The 16,333-nt window shown below is 36.8% G+C and overlaps 1 protein-coding gene across 5 annotated transcripts in view; it reads left to right on the top strand.

Moving 5' to 3' along the window:
- GTF2E1 (general transcription factor IIE subunit 1) overlaps nt 1–16,333 on the top strand; it is a 41,513-nt gene that overhangs the window by 3,089 nt on the left and 22,091 nt on the right. For all 5 annotated transcript variants that reach the window (XM_054700533.1, XM_054700532.1, XM_054700534.1 and 2 more), the window contains exon 2: nt 2,052–2,525. In XM_054700533.1, coding sequence (XP_054556508.1) covers nt 2,078–2,525 — 448 coding nt within the window. In that variant the 5' untranslated portion in view covers nt 2,052–2,077. The remainder of the gene's footprint in view (nt 1–2,051; nt 2,526–16,333) is intronic.

Raw genomic sequence — 16,333 nt, 5'->3', positions numbered from 1 at the left:
ATCAAGGACTTTTTCTGTATGTTGGAGTCATCTAAAGAACTTCTAAATTAAGATGACGCCTAATGTGCCTCCCTGCCTTGTCCTCCCCCTCCACCAGCTGAAACAGAATTTCTGGGAATGGGGGTTCAGGGTGGGTATTTTAAAATGCTCCTTAGCTGATTCTAGTTTATAGCCAGGGTTGAGAACCCTTGGTTTGGAAAATAGAGTGTATGGGTGCAAGGTCAGGGAGGGAACATAATAGTCGGAAATGAGTTGGAAAGGTAGGTAATTTTGATATTTGTCATTTATTGCTCTGTTGCATGCATTTTCTGCTCTGTTATGTTCTGCAACCTGTTGAAGATTAAAACAGGAAACTAAAACTGGTTTCAAATATAAACATATAGACCAAATTGGAAAGGAGACCAAAGTGCACCTGCTAATATGCTGTGATACTGCTGTGATACTTACTTGGCGGCCTTAAGTTTTAAGATGACAGAAAGGCCCTAAACCAGATTGCCATCTAGGTGCTACTTTGTTGTCTCTTATCTATAGTCATGCCTGTGCTTTTACTATCTCAAATATATACTTTATTATAACTTTTAGAAATATATACTTTATTATAACTTTTATTATAACTTTCCTTTATGCCTCCCTCCCCCCATGCATAACGATTGGTTATAAATTTTTTTTAGTATATTACTGTGGGGGTATTCAATCTAATAATGTTGATAACCACTGATTGATATTTTTTAAAGGTTCAGTATAAACTTGTCTAGCTTATATAGGGAGTAGAAGTGGTGGAGGAGAAAGGGCAGAGGTCAGGAAGGAGAGTTTTTAAATGTAGAGATTTTGAACATGGTGTTAGCATAAATTCTCTGGTTCTCCCATTGAAATAGTTCAAAGTGCTATGCCTGTTAAAAATTTCCTCGCAGTGTTGGGAAATTTCATTTGACGTGGTCTATGTGTATAGCCTGCTTGTTTTTATTTTGGGACATAATAAATTGAGATGGAAGCTCTCTCCTTATTAACAAGTGCTTCCTAAGCACATTACATACATTCTCATTAACTCACAACAACCTCATTGAGGTAGCTGATACTATCCTTATTTCTCAGAGTAAAATGTAACTTGAAATGACTTGAAGTTGTTGAAGGGATTTACTCAAAATTACATGGCTACTAAAACACAGGCTGTCTGGGCCTCCCCTGGTGGCACAGTGGTTGAGCGCTGGGTTGCGAGGCTGCCCGCAGCCTCTGCAGCGCCAGTTCGATCTCCGGCCATCAGCGAGGGTCCCACAAAAAAAAAAAAAAAAAAAAAACCCAAAAAAAACCCACAGGCTGTCTAACTCTGAATTCCAAAATCCAGGCTTTTTAACAGCTAGCTCATGCCAGTTTGGGCAAGAGCTTTCCAGGTCATGGCTTGAGAACTAGATACGATTCGCTTCTGCTTTGTTCTGCAAGAAATCTGATATTTCAGGATATCCTGGGATTTTTCTTTTCTTTAGAATTGTACTCTGTCTGAATCCAAGTATTAATTTCTTTCAGATTTGTAACAGTTAGTAGTATTGTCATATACCCCAACTGGAGATTGTGTTTATTGGGTTTTTGTGTCTTTATTGTGAGAGCATGACTATGAAATGCCCTAGAATCTATCTTGGTAGAAAAATTTTACCCATGAAAAGAAATAAACACATATGAACCTAATGTCAACTGTTAGATTTCTTAGGGGGTTCCTAGCATTTTCAATGATCTGTATCATTAAAACTAGTGAGACTTCATTTAGCTTTTTTGTGTAATAGTTACTTCATAGAATCAGGCACACTATAGATCTGAAAGTAGCCATCTAAGAAATATATCAAGCTTTGTAGGTGTAATCTTCTCTACATTCTAAAGGAAAATTTTATTCTTTAACTAGAACATAAGAGTTTAAAGACTTAGGCATTACAAGTCTTTAAAAAAAAATGTTTTGAGTACCTTTGTGATATTCCAAGAATAGTGGTAGCTGCCAGCTAGCCACCAGATTTAAAATTATTGCTATGTCCATCTAACTTTTTTTTTTTTTTTTCTGGATTCAGTAAAAGTTGAAATTTGCTGCAAAAAGATGGCTGACCCAGATGTCCTCACTGAGGTTCCAGCAGCATTGAAGAGGTTAGCCAAGTATGTGATCCGGGGGTTTTATGGCATTGAGCACGCCTTGGCTTTGGACATCTTGATCCGGAACCCCTGTGTGAAAGAAGAGGATATGCTGGAGCTTCTGAAATTTGATCGGAAGCAACTTAGATCAGTTTTAAATAATTTAAAGGGAGACAAGTTCATCAAATGCAGAATGAGGGTAGAGACTGCTGCAGATGGAAAAACCACTCGTCATAACTACTACTTTATTAATTATCGTACTCTTGTTAATGTGGTAAAATATAAACTGGACCACATGAGGAGGAGAATTGAAACTGATGAGAGAGATTCCACCAATCGGGCTTCCTTCAAATGTCCTTGTTGTAGTAATACTTTTACAGACTTGGAAGCTAATCAGCTCTTTGATCCCATGACAGGTGAGATTTTTCCAGTTTATGAATCTTTTAAGCAACTCAAAATAAAATACCTTCTTTCTTAAATTGATTCATCTGATTTTTAAGCCAGTCATGTATGTCATTATAAAGTTTTGGTTTTTTTTATTTATGCATACAAGAACTGGGGTGTAGACCAGAGGTGTAGGGGTGGGGGTGAGAGGATTCACCAGAGAGAGAGAGTAGGGAATAGAATAGGCAGATCTACTGAATACATAGCTGAGGGGTGCAGCAGGCGAGACAGGAGAGATCTGCTGTGCCATGTGGTTTAGCTCCCTGGCTGGGGATGGAACTCCTGTTGTCACAGTGGCTGCAGATAGCTTGATAGCGCTGAGTCTTCAACCCCAGCAGCACAAAGGAGGCTTGCATGTATATCATTATAAAAGTGATGGATTGATGTATTTTTACTTTATAATTTATAATTAAAGTAATTTATTTTCTTATATTGGTGTTCATTTTTGTACGGTACTTGATTTTCCCCTCAGGTACAGTTCCCATAGTTGTTCTACCACCATAGCACTTTTAGAAGCTTTTGCAGTCTTTCTTCTTGGGGAAATACGTTAAGTATCCTTTGCCTGTTCTCCTACCATAGTAGCCCTCCTACCTCTGCCCAAACCTCCACCCCTTATTTACAACTACAGCTTGATCTGAAGGGTTGATTTCTCAACCACTTTGAGGCTGTTCTGAAAATATTTAAACATCTTTTTGTACCAGTCACTGCCAGATAATTGTAATGTATTTGAAGAATGCTTTGGTAATGAAAGTACAAAGTGCTATCAAAAGTACTTAATCAGGATTTGTGCAAGGTGTTTGGAAAAAACTAAGTAACAGCTAAGACCTAAAAGATGAGTAAGAGTTAACTGGGTGAAATAGAGGGATACCCTTTCTAAGTAAATGGATAGTTATTTTGCATCTTTTAGCCATGCATTAATAGAAGAGAATTATCATAAGCTAATGTTTCATTTAATTAAATTCTTTAGTTTAAAAGATATTATCAACACAAAAAAATACAAAACATGCATTTTCTAAAAATGCAGTATGTCTAGCATTAATATGAGAAACTTTAAAATACTAGGTTATATGGTTATTTTATCTTGTTATTTTCAACAAGGGACTTTAGTTTTGCTAATTAAGCAGTTCAATTTTGTATTTTCTAGAGGTTAAAATCTATAGCATTGACTAATGCTATTAAGTTAGGTTGTCTCTTTATCATGACTGAATTCAGGAATATAAGTTACTTTTTAGTCTATAAATCTGTCTTAAACTATCTGAAAATGTAACTAAACTTTCATACATGAAATTTTTGTTGTAAAAAAATTACAGATTTGTATATATGGTTAATTTCAGTTTTTGTGGATTTTTTTGGTACATTTTAAAGCATTTATCCAATTAACATTATTGACCAAAAAACCTAGAGCTTACATATTTTTTCCTTTATTTGCTGTGAAACATTCACTTTGGACAAAGTCATTTAAAGATTCCACATTTGTGTTAAATGTTTTAGTTTGTGCTAACCTATTTAACTGGAAAGGGCTTAACTAAGAGATCTTGGTTATAAGAAAATCTTAACCATCCTGAGCATAAGAATTGCTTCAGTATGTAACAAGGAGAGGTTGTAGAGTATATCTGAAAGTCTTCCAAATAGACTAGAAAATTATTGTCATTTTTGCCATTTGCTCTAACAGATTACATAAAGGAGCTCTGGGTTTTGGTTTGGTGATTCTCTGCAGATGTTGATGTTGCAGTGGTCATCTTCATCGCTCTTGACTGCAGAGGAAGGTGTTATCCAGTCCCTCGGAGAGGGTGATCTAAAATAACATGCTTCTACTACATTTATGCATCCTTTGATTCTTAAGTAATTACATGAAACTTTCTAAAAGGAAATTACCCCATACCTTATATATCACTATTTAGGTTGACCTATGATGTTCTTTGAATTTCTCCTAGCATCAGTGTCTGAATGAAACTAATTCTAACTAACAGGTGGTCTAACTTCCAATGTAGTCAAGGCTGTTTGAATTAGAGAGTTGAGATAGGGTGGGCCAAATAACAGCATTTTATGAATGGAAGCCAAAACAGAAACAGTTGTTTGTGACTTCTTTGAGCAAGAACACTGTTTTTAATATGAGGGTTATGGTTAGCGTGAAGGTGGAAAGCCTGAAAGTAGAAAGTAGTCCAGAAGAGCAAGAGGTCACTTTATCTTGGTATCCCTTACAGTACTAATAGTCTAATTAACTAATAGTCAACTTAATTGGCATGTATATCCCTACAGTGTAGCCTGATAGTATCATGATTGAGACTCTTTAGTTTCTGAGAATCTTCTTTCTGAGAATACACATGGCTTTTGGTTATAATTTGACTTTCCATTTGGACTTTTTTTTAAGGAGAGAATGTGCTGATATGATTGATATTAGGCCCCAGTATATTTTTCAGTTCTGTTGTAATGTTTTTTTCGCTATTAAAAATCCCTACAGCCTACTTTGGTATATACATTACCTTTAGAAATCGTGGTCATTTTCCTCTTTCTTCCTGTTTTGCTCAGTATTCACATACACAGCCCCCCCCCCTTTTTTTTTAAGAAGATGGAAATAAAACATTTGGTGTGTATATCAAAGAAGGAAGAGGGAAGTTTTTTCCCTATAATATTTCTGCTCTGTTTAGATAGAATGATTACAATTTTCATTCTAAGCCCTGTCCTTTACAAAGCTGTTCTGTGTCCTAGCTGCTATTGGAAATTGATGATATTTTTGACAAGATGGCGATAACTGACAGACTGCTATCTCTGTTCTCATCTCAGCAGTTCTTAGGTTGAATTAGCAATTAGGGGGTTAATTCAGGAATGAAAAATTTAAGACTTTCTAGACTTTCCACCTTGCCTAGTAAAAAGTTCTTAACTGAATGGGTAGCTTTTTGCCATTGGACAAAGGGGTAGTGACTACTGGATGAACTTCTGAAGAACACCTGGAAATTCAGCTCTCTGAAAACTGAGTCCAACCTTAATTGTTTCACCATTGTTAATTCACACGTAGCTAGTGATTTTCCGCCTTACAGTTTATAACTTTTCTCTACCACATCTCTCTTTTTTCTAAAGATTGTAGATTTTTTCCCCTGCTTTCCTGTAGTTTTTGTCTTGGATGTTCTTCGGTTGAATTTTCCAAATATTTGTCACTTGGTATATATACATACTTTATTTTTTTAAAGTGAATTAGCCTAGTATTTGTGCTCTGGTCCCTAATTTCAGAAACTTAATCATCCAAAACCAACTGTCTTACTTCCTGAAATATGGGGTTTTATATAATCATATTCATAAAAAAGATAGTATAACTTAAAATCCCTCAAAAAAGCAGAATAGCCTGTGTTTCATAAATGCATGTTTTAGATTTAGCAAGCTTTTTGATCATGTAAATAGACTTAGTATTTCTAGTCTAGCAATCTCTCTCATGGGTTATTTGGTTAATGCTACTTCTAAGTTAAGTTCAGCAACATACTTCCCCGAAGGGAAGGAGAGGCTTTATTCTTTTTTTGGATGTTAAGGTTAGATGATATGGAATTAGCTTTATATTTTTCCTTGTTAAGAAATTACATAATGGGGGGGCCTCCCCAGTAGTGCAGCGGTTGAGCGCTGGGTTGCGAAGCTGCCCGCAGCCTCTGCAGTGCCGGTTGGATCCCCGGCTGCAACCCGGTCACCGGAGGAGGGTCCCACACGGCGCGCAGACCTCTCCTGCCGCCCGCTGCGCGCCTCAGCAGTGTACCTCGGTCCTTCTGCCTGCTCTGCTCCCTGCTCTGGCTCTGATGAATTCTCTCACCCTCCCGTGCTTCTGACTGTACCCAGTGCTTGTATAAATAAATAAATAAATCTTTGGAGAAAAAAAAAAAAAGTTACATAATGGGAACTTTTTTTTTATTGAGTTAACATTGGCTTTTAACATTGTATAAGTTTCTAGTTTATATTTTTTCCATTTTTAATTTAAAAACAATGTGGCCATAATTCCAGAAAAGATTTTGAAGAGAAAAAAATTACAAGACCACCAACCTTTTACATATACCTGTAATTACCACAGTCACAAATAGTGATCTCTTAGTTTCTTAATGTACCAAACTCTCCTGTTTCTATCTGATGTTCAAAATATATTTAAGTGTGGCCCTATCCCTAAACCCCTCCATTTTTCTTGTACTGCTTTTGGTGAATATCTAGTTTCTGTTCTTGTTGCTATTGCCAATATAGAAGCAGTACTTACTTTTGTACATCTCATTTTATTCTGTTTAAGTTTTGTTTAAGAATTGTCAGCAGTGGGACTGTTGGGTAAAAGCATATTTGTGCACACCCTAGTTTTATTGTGAGTGGTCTAAAATTGCTAGGTTTTTGAATTAGAGACAGTTTGTGATTATCTGTTAGTGAATTCACCTGAAGACCTGGGAACACCATTTTTAATAAGCTTTGAAATAAGTTAAAATTTTAAGAAGGAATTTTATGTGTATATTCAATCTTAGAAATATGAATTTAGAAATTATCTAGTTCAGCTTATCAAATGGTGTGCATGCAGGTGCATATAAACATACCTATATTGTCCTTAATGGTGTGGAAGATCTTAGAAAATAATAAATATAACTAGGGCTATATTGATTTCTGGAATATTTTAGGTTGACTGTTAGGGAGGAATATGATAGATTTTGTCAAAATCTAACTTGTTTTATGAGGCTCCTTGGAAAATAGAGACAGATTTTAAGATGAACTTAAAAGCATGTATGCAATGGGAATAGGCCACTTCCAGTGGTTAGTTTACATCACTTAAAATATTTAAGTAAATTGGATTTAAATATGGGCCATTCATATGTAAAGTTTAAGGTTAAATCATGATTCCCTTGTTGCCTTATGACTGCAGGTTAAGTTTTTTTTTTGGTTGAGACAGATCAGTTTTCTGATCTCAGTATCACTGAAATTCTTCAATTCCCTTGAACTTAATATTTCATACTGTTACTGTCTTTGTGAGATTCTTTGTTTTCCTTCATAGAGCAGGCTACCTTTTCCTGTTTAGAAATATTTCTAGGATTACTTTGCTCAGGGATTGACTTATAATATTGCCCAGGATGGATTTATTTGAAGATTATTTTGGAAAGCTCTGAGGTGTGTATATTTTGGAAGGGTTGAGGGAGGTGTATTAAATGAGTAAGTTAAAAATAAAAACAAGTGGGCCTCCCTGGTGGCGCAAGGAATTAAGCACAGCACTATGAAATAGTCCTCAGCCTCTGCAGCACGAGTTCCATCTCTGGCCGGCCAGGGAGAAGCCCACATGGCGAGGCAGACCTCTCCTGCCTTGCCCTCTGCTCCCCTCAGCAGTGTGTTTCACTCAGTCTGCCTGTTCTGCTCCCCAATCTGTCTCTGGTGGATCCTCTCACCCCTCACAATTCTGGCCTGTGCCCCGGCTCTTGTATGCATAAATGGATGTATCTTTTAAAATAAATAAATAAATAAATAAATAAAAACAAGTAATGGAAAAATAATAAGAAACAAGTGGCATTACTTTTCTACCTTTCCTCTGTCCCAAAATCTTTGGCTTGATTTTTAAAAAAATATTTTGCTGCTTTTGGTCTTAAGGATTTAGAGCTTTATTTTAAAAATTATTTTGTGCCTTATCTATTTTGTATTTCGTATTTTTGCCTTATATTTTTTGATTTTGGTTACATAGGAGCAAAATTGTTTGTGGAGAGTTGCTGCTTTTTATCCTTTTGATTTAAAATAGTATATCAAAGCGACTGACTTTTTGCTTGCTCATGAGATAAATTTGATTTGAGACCTAATTTGGAAAATTTATTGACAGCTTTAGTATTCACCTAAATATCATACTTCAGCTTCTTTTTTCCTCCTATGCAAGCTCCCCTTTATAATGACTTCTAGAACATAAGAATAATATATGATTAGACTACATCTAATGTATCCATTTAAGGAGGGACAGATGTCAATCTCATTGATATGTGAGTTTTGGCATATTGTATAGATCATTAATACATTTTGGGTTTTTCTGAATTTAAAAATACACTAAGCTGCTTTTGGTTTTTCCTTTTGCATGCAAATGAATATTTTACAGTGTCATATGTTTTGCAATGAATTGTGAAAGGATGATTTATCAAATTTCTTTTTATTATAGAGTATTACATGAAATATATAACTGTTTTTCTGTCAAGCCTGTTACTATTTTATGATGGTAATAACAGAAGCCTTGATAATGCTTTCAAAGAATAGCCCAACAATAGTGACATGATTACTACATATTAGTTAAGAGGGTGTTGCATGCTTTTGGAGTATTCAAATAAAATATTTTCTTTTAAAAATACATGAATAGTATATGAATATAAAATTGTTGAAGACTCAACTAGAAAAATATGTAGATTAAAATGGAAACCTGATTTTTCCTGTATTCTCCCACTCAACCCAGCCCCCAATTCTTATTTTCTGTGTATTAGCAGCTATTAAGTTCTGTGGTTATTCTTTCAGTTCTTTTATCTTACATTTCCAACCTCTCCCCACCCCATAAGGTCTTTTGAAATATAATAAAATGATTCTTAAATATTTTATTGTTACAGCTGATGGTTTTAATTCTTGGTCAACTTCTGGTAAGGGTTTTGGAGCATTTACTGCATAGTGTCCTTTGCGTTATCAGTGTGCTCCCAAAGGACAAACAAAAAGCACAGAGTGTGTGTGTGTGTGTGTGTGTGTGTGTGTGTGTCTATAAGTAAAGCAACAATGTATTTGGACTCCAGATCCCTAACTTCTAATATCGCGGTATGGTAATAAATAGTCCCTTGGACGAATCATATACTCACCATAGGCCTTTTTTACCATATGTAAAATCACAGGTTCAGTCTGTTATATGTTTGGCTCTTATCAACTTTAATTTCAAAGAACCCTTTCATTTGACATTTTAAAAGTGTATAGAGACTTGGGATTGTTCTAGCACTACTTTTAAAGGATGATGTTAATCACTTTTGCTTAATTTGAAAGCCTTGGTTAGAAATTGAAACTCCTGTTTACAGTAGTATCCATATAGAAAGTATGCTCTGCTTAATTATGCCATCTTCAAAATCACACTGTGGCATAATGGAGAATGATATTTACAATTTTTAGGCAGTCTTATTTTACCAAGTCCCCCAGTACACTTCCTTTCCTCAAATATGCATAATTTGTAAAATATTTAGTGGAAGGGGAAACAGTGTCCAAATATGCTTCCTAAGGTATACATGGTAGATGAATTTTTACAGTATAATAAGATTAATTCCAGTGATGTATTTTGAAGTTTTATAGTATCCCATTCATCTCACAAAAATTCTAGAAGTTCTGTTCCTTAGTTATTGGTTTTAACATGCAACTTAATTATCTTACTGTTTTTCCTGGAAGTTGTTTCAATGACAGGAAGTAAAAAAAATTTTTATTAAAGATTATTTATACATACAAGAGCTGGGGTGCAGGCCAGAGGTGTGGGGGGTGAGAGGATTCACCAGAGACAGTGGGGAACAGAACAGGCAGATTGACTGAAATACACTGCTGAGGGAAGCAGTGGGTGAGGCAGGAGAGGTCTGCTGACCAGTGGGGGGGATCAAACTTGTGCTGGTGATAGCTTGCTAGTGCTGTCTTTAAGCCCTGCACCACCAGGAAGGCCCAGAAGTAAAAATTTTTAATTTAAAGTTTTTCATAGGACTGTCCAGGTTATCTAAGCTCTTATCTCTTGGTTTGATTTTGCACTATGCTCTTAGCTATTCTCCTTACATTCACTCTTGCTGCCCCTATAGACTTTATGTAACAACAGCTAACAGCTGTGACCCTTCTAAAAAACACATCAGATTATGTCACTTTTCTGTTCAGAATCTTACAGAAGCTTCTTCCTAATCTTGCAAAGGCTTCTTTCTTACTCAGAAAAGTCAGTCCTTAACAGAACTTACATGGTTCTTTATCTACTCTCTTTCCTCCTCCTTCCCAAATGCCCCCCTTTTGGGCATTTTTTTTCTACCATTTTCTTCCATGTGCACTCCACAGCCGTTGTGCTGGCCCATCTTATTTGTGCCTTGCACTCACCAGGCATGTCTTCACTTTTCTAATCTTTTTTACATGCTATTGCCTCTTGCCCAAATATCTGTATGACTTGTTCCTTATATCTGAGTCTCCGCTCACTGTTGCTGTACAGAGAGACCTGCTCTGAGTATCCTGAGTAAGAGAGTGACACTCCTTTCCCTTCACCTTCTTTTTCCTTATGCCCATTCTGTTGTTTTTATTTATTATCGTAATCAGTATCTGATGCTACTTTTTGTCTTGACTCTTCCCAACTAGAACGTGAACTCCACAAAAGTAGTTCAGATGATTGGCTAGATTTAGGAAAGCAGAATGTGAGAAACTGTGCTGTGCTGATTTTGCAGCAGTTGACATTTGATCTCCCTGGTAACTTGGCCAGTCTTGAAGAGTGGGGTGCAACATGGCTCCCACTTCAGCACTGCAGCATCTGTCATATCAAAGCAATTGGGTTTATTTTAAGGTTTTGTTTTGGGTTTTGTTTTTGTTTTTTTGATAGGAAAATGGCTGAATGTTTTTCAGTTGCAGCTAATGCCTTTGACAGATAATCCAGTATTTCTGGATATTAACTGATGGCCCACTCATTGTATATATTGGAGTGAAGAGGAAAAGATGCATTCTTGGGCCTCCCCGGTGGCGCAGTGGTTGAGCGCTGGGTTGTGAAGCTGCCTGCAGCCTCTGCAGCACCAGTTCGATCCCCGGCCGCCAGGCGAGGGTCCCACATGGCGCACAGACCTCTCCTGCCGCCCACTGCTCCCCTCAGCAGTGTACTTAGGTCCTTCTGCCTGTTCTGCTCCCTGGTCTGGTTCTGGTGAATTCTCTCATCCTCCTGCGCTTCTGTACCCAGTGCTTGTATAAATAAATAAATAAATCTTAAAAAAAAAAATGCATTCTTAAGTAATGTTGAGTTGTTTGGGAAATTTGACTCATAATGTCTTGTGCCCTTCTCAATCATGATAAATTTCCAATTTGTTTTCTTCTTAAAAACTAAGGAGGATAAACATTTTGTCTGCTTTGGTTTTATTTATGTTTATTGTTCCCTTGACTGAATGCTCACATAATTAAAATGAGTAACATGTTGAATAAATGAGTAACATGTTGGAAGCAGTTAAGGGGAATATTTTGGCCAGCATAATAGAAACCACTTAAATTTTCTTCTGTGTAGAAAAGGAAAAATACTTAGAACAGTTACTTTTTTCTTTTGTTACCATTCTCCCTAGCTACCCAATTAGCTTTTATTCTTACATTTCTTATTTGGAGAGAAAGTTAAAATTGTGTGGAACTTTCCCCCTCTTGCTTTACCTTCTCTCTTTCACCTCTCTCTTCCTCACAATTTGATCGCTGTTTCTTGTCTTATTCTGGAATGATAACTTACCTTTGTTAGAAGGGTCCTGAGGTGTAGAATCAGGACATTCATATTGCTGCTGATTAGATAGCCCAAAAATAGTTTTGAAATCTATATATAAGATTTTTTTTCTCTATATTTTCAACTTGACTGTCTATCTACACCTGGATATGTTTTGATCCTTTTAGCAAGCCTGATACATTTAGACACAGCTTAGTTAACTGCTAAGCATGTGCTAGGCAGTCAATGTTTATTAAATAAATTCTTTGTTAGAAGTCCTCTGTCCCTTTCCATATTAAAAAAAAATTTAGCGCCTATGTATATACATGGAGAAAGTTTGCTAAATTTAGCTGGGCAGGGTGATAAGAGGTTGGCAAAGGAGTGTGTAATTGAATCTAGGCTAAGTGATTTCTGCTTTTAAGTTATGACTAGGTAAGTTTAACCTGAGACTTTATTTTCTTATATGTTAGATTTGGATAATATTATGTTACAGACATAGGTAAGATGAACATGTGGGAATATTTGTAAAGCAACTGTCTTAGTTCTCTCATGGTTTGTAAGTAATACATAAGCAAATGCTGTATCATTGAACTCTTTTTTTCCCCTTCTAATCCCATTTTATGGGATTAGAAGCTTAGTCTAAAGAATCTTTGTAGCCTTCATTTTTCTTCCTGATGTCACTTCAAGCTTGAATGTTCTGCTTCTGTCACTTGGATTCACTGTTGTTGAATTTTGCCTTTTTAGTTTTAATGTGTAGGATGGAAAAGATGTAACAGCTGTGAATTTCAATTCTGGTTCCTTCTCACATTCTTTGAGTAGTGTATTCTGTGTACACTACTTAGTACAGAGAGGTTTAGTAACAAGAGTTAGGATATTATCATGCTGATTACCTAACAGCAGCTCTCCACTAGGTATATGCATTAGAATTACTTGTGGAACTTTTAAAATGTACATTCTTGGACTCCACTCAAGACCTGTTGAATCAACATATCTAGGTTGGGGCTTGGGTGTTTTAAAATTCCGCTAGTGATTTTTATGTAAATATTCAGTTAAGAACTGGCTAATTAGAAGATCATCTCAAGCCACTGAGGCAGATCAATATTTATAAATATTTGTTTTGATAACCTCATGTCATTTCCCAAAAATTTTCAGTGACTTATTTCCAAAACCATCAAAATATAGCTTGACACTCAAGACCCATCTATGGCCACCCTAATTTACCTTTCTAATTATTTATTTTACCATTCTTTTTGAAAACAAATTCCTTCTATATTAAAATTATAGTTTCACATTATTTTTAACTGCCTACTACCCTTATGATGATCTATAATGACCTGTTCTCTTTCCACCTTTCTTTGATTTGTCACATTTGCTTTTCTTCTAAATTCTGCTAGTACCCTCAGCTAGAAGTCATGTTCCTTCTTTGAACTCCAGAACACGTTTGTGCTTTATTTTCCCACTGATCCCAGATCATGTGTGTGTTCAACTACCATTCATCTGTACTTCTTGATGACAGATTCTGTGTCTATGTGTCCAGCACCACTCACTCAATAAAAAGGTGCTTTGTACATAGTATATGATGAGTTGTGTGTATCTTGTAATCAAATACTGACTTTTTCAAGGATGTTTATGTAGTGATCAGCCTTATTATATTTCTGCAGAGCAAAGGACAGGTATGCTTACTGTTCGCTGTAATTAGAACAATGTTTCCATCTTGAACATGTCTACTTAGTTTATAGTAATGATAACATTACCTTCCAGAACAAGTATCAGTCTTGTTTCACATTATAAAAGGTTTGGGTTCCATAACCTCAAGGTTTCTCTCCTGTAATAAAACCCACTGCAGGTATAATTGTCACCTGGCCCTCTTTGTGTTACCCTATGGGATTTGGGGTTCAGGGAACTGACAAGCTGACTCTGGCCACTGATGTTGCCATTAGTAATAAAGTTCTTTGTCTCTGACCTAGGAGGCTTGTCTTGCATCTTTCAACATCCATGAAACTGTGGCAGGATAAATTGCTAACTACAAGTAGGGTAAAATCTCAGACCTCTAGCAGTTCTTGAAAGTAGAACACTCTTGTCTAACACTCTTGTCAGAAACGCAAAATGGGCCTTTCTTCAAGTAACTTTTTTTTTTTAAAGATTTACTTATTTATGCATACAAGAGCTGGGGCACAGGCCAGAGGTGTGGGGGGTGAGAGGATTCACCAGAGACAGAGCTGGGAACAGAACAGGCAGATTGATCAAAGTACACTGCTGAGGGGAGCAGTGGGCGAGCCAGGAGAGGTCTGCTGTGCCATGTGGGTTGCTTCCTGGCTGGCCGAGGCATCAAACTCATGCTGTAGAGGCTACGGACAGCTTCATAGGTTGTGTCTTAACACCTTGCGCCACCAGGGAGGCCTACTTCAAGTAACTCTCGTTAAATCTTAAGTATAGTTCTCTGGAAAGCTCCTAGATGAGGCTAGAATTCAGGTTCCGTATGGTTATTTACTATGCTCTCACCACTCTATTCTGTGAAACTAAATTTATTCAAGGGAATTTAAATGACTGTTACTTTAACGTCGTCCTAATATGAGATGATAACAGTGATCTCTTTCTCTTCCCAAAATAAAAACAGTATTATTTTATATGGGTGAGCTACACTGATAAACATGTTGATATTTTTTCTGCTTAAAGCTTAAGTCTGGAATGTATGTTGTCTTCAAAACAGAAAAGGGAATATTTGAGATGACTTTAAAAGAAACTTGTCTTTAGCATGACAATTTTAATGGTAAATAAACTACAAAACTATATAAGTAATAAAGCATAACATGTAAGATAATGACAAATGTTAAGGGGGAAAAAGGCAGGACAGTACAGTTTTAAAAATTTAGGTAAAATTGGTTAGGAAAGGCCTAACTGAGGTGGCATTTGAGTAAACAACTTAGGTAAGTTAATAGAGCAGCCATTTGATTAGGTAGCATTTGGACAGCAGGAAAACTTTGTAATTGTTTTAAACATCTTATATGAAAAGGAATTTGTATGTACTTGATTGTGTGTGAGTGGCAATAAAAAATTATTTTGCTTGAAATGTATCAGTAGGGTGTAGTATCATGTCAAGGTAGAGATGCTTGGTTTATTTATTCCTAGCTGGAGAAGAGTAATTAGAATTAAGGTTAGATATCAAGTACATGTGGGGCTTTAAAAAAGTTAAACGTTTTAGGGGCCTCCCTGATGGCACAAGGTGTTAAGACACAACCTATGAAGCTATCAGTAGCCACTGCAGCAAGGGTTCGATCCCTGGCCAGGGAGGTGACCCACATGGTGCAGCAGACCCCTCCTGACTTGCCCGCTGCTCCTCTCAGCAGTGTATTTCAGTCAGTCTGCCTGTTCTATTCCCCATTCTGTCTCTGGTGAATCCTCTCACCCTCCACACCTCTGGTCTGTACCCCAGTTCTTATATGTATAAATAAATAAATCTTTTTTTTTTTTTTGGTGGGACCCTCACCGGTGGCGGGGGAACAAACTGGTGCTGCAGAGGCTGCAGGCAGCCTTGCAGCCCAGCGCTCAACTGCTGCGCCACCAGGGGAGGCCCAGTAAATAAATCTTTTTAAAAAAAAGTTAAATGTTTGAGTACTTAACTATGTGTTGGACATTCAGTATTTGTATGATCTCTCTTAATCAGTCAGGTCAATTGGATTAGAAAGGAAGAATACCTATGTCCTTGACATTCAGGGTAAGAACCAAACTGGAGACCTAAGTGAAGCTTGATATAGATCGTGAGTTTCAGTGTAAAAATTTGGGTTTGAATCTCACCGCTTCTCCCCTTAATTAGTAGTTGTATTATCTTGAGCAAGTTATTCAACTCCTTACATCCTGTTAATTTTACATATTTAAGTGGGCAATAATAATACAATTTCAGTTGATTGGCAGTATTTGGTACTTGGCAAGCACTCAGTAAACAATAGCTGCTATGTGATTTAGACAGATCACAAAATTCAGCACCTCAGTTCTGACACCATTTTACAGGATTGATGTAAGGTTCAAAATGTGTATGTGGGAGCTGAAAGGATTGGCGCGGTAAAGAAAAGGAAAACCAAGCTAAATTTTTCACAGGCAGGAACTTTATTGTGCTCCCAGGTGAGGTTCGCCCGACCCCTAACGGGGTCGGAGAAGTCACACCTGTTGTGGGAGAGGGATGTCCTTTTATAGGGTGAGGAAAGGTTAGGTGGGAAACTGGGTTTCCAGGGCAGGGAAAGGTTTCAGGGTAGGGAAGGGCTTACAGGGCAGGGAAATGTTTCTGTCTGATTTTTTATATGTGGGCTTCCTCATTCCTGTGCCCTGCATCAACCTTTCAGGAGCATTTTAAAACAGAAAGCACTATACAAATACAATGAATATTGAATTCTA

Source organism: Talpa occidentalis, unplaced genomic scaffold (genome assembly GCF_014898055.3).
Source record: "Talpa occidentalis isolate TD23 unplaced genomic scaffold, MPIMG_talOcc4v2.1 talOcc4.4, whole genome shotgun sequence".
Taxonomy (NCBI): Eukaryota; Metazoa; Chordata; class Mammalia; order Eulipotyphla; family Talpidae; genus Talpa; species Talpa occidentalis.
This window is presented reverse-complemented; position numbering and strand designations above follow the sequence as displayed.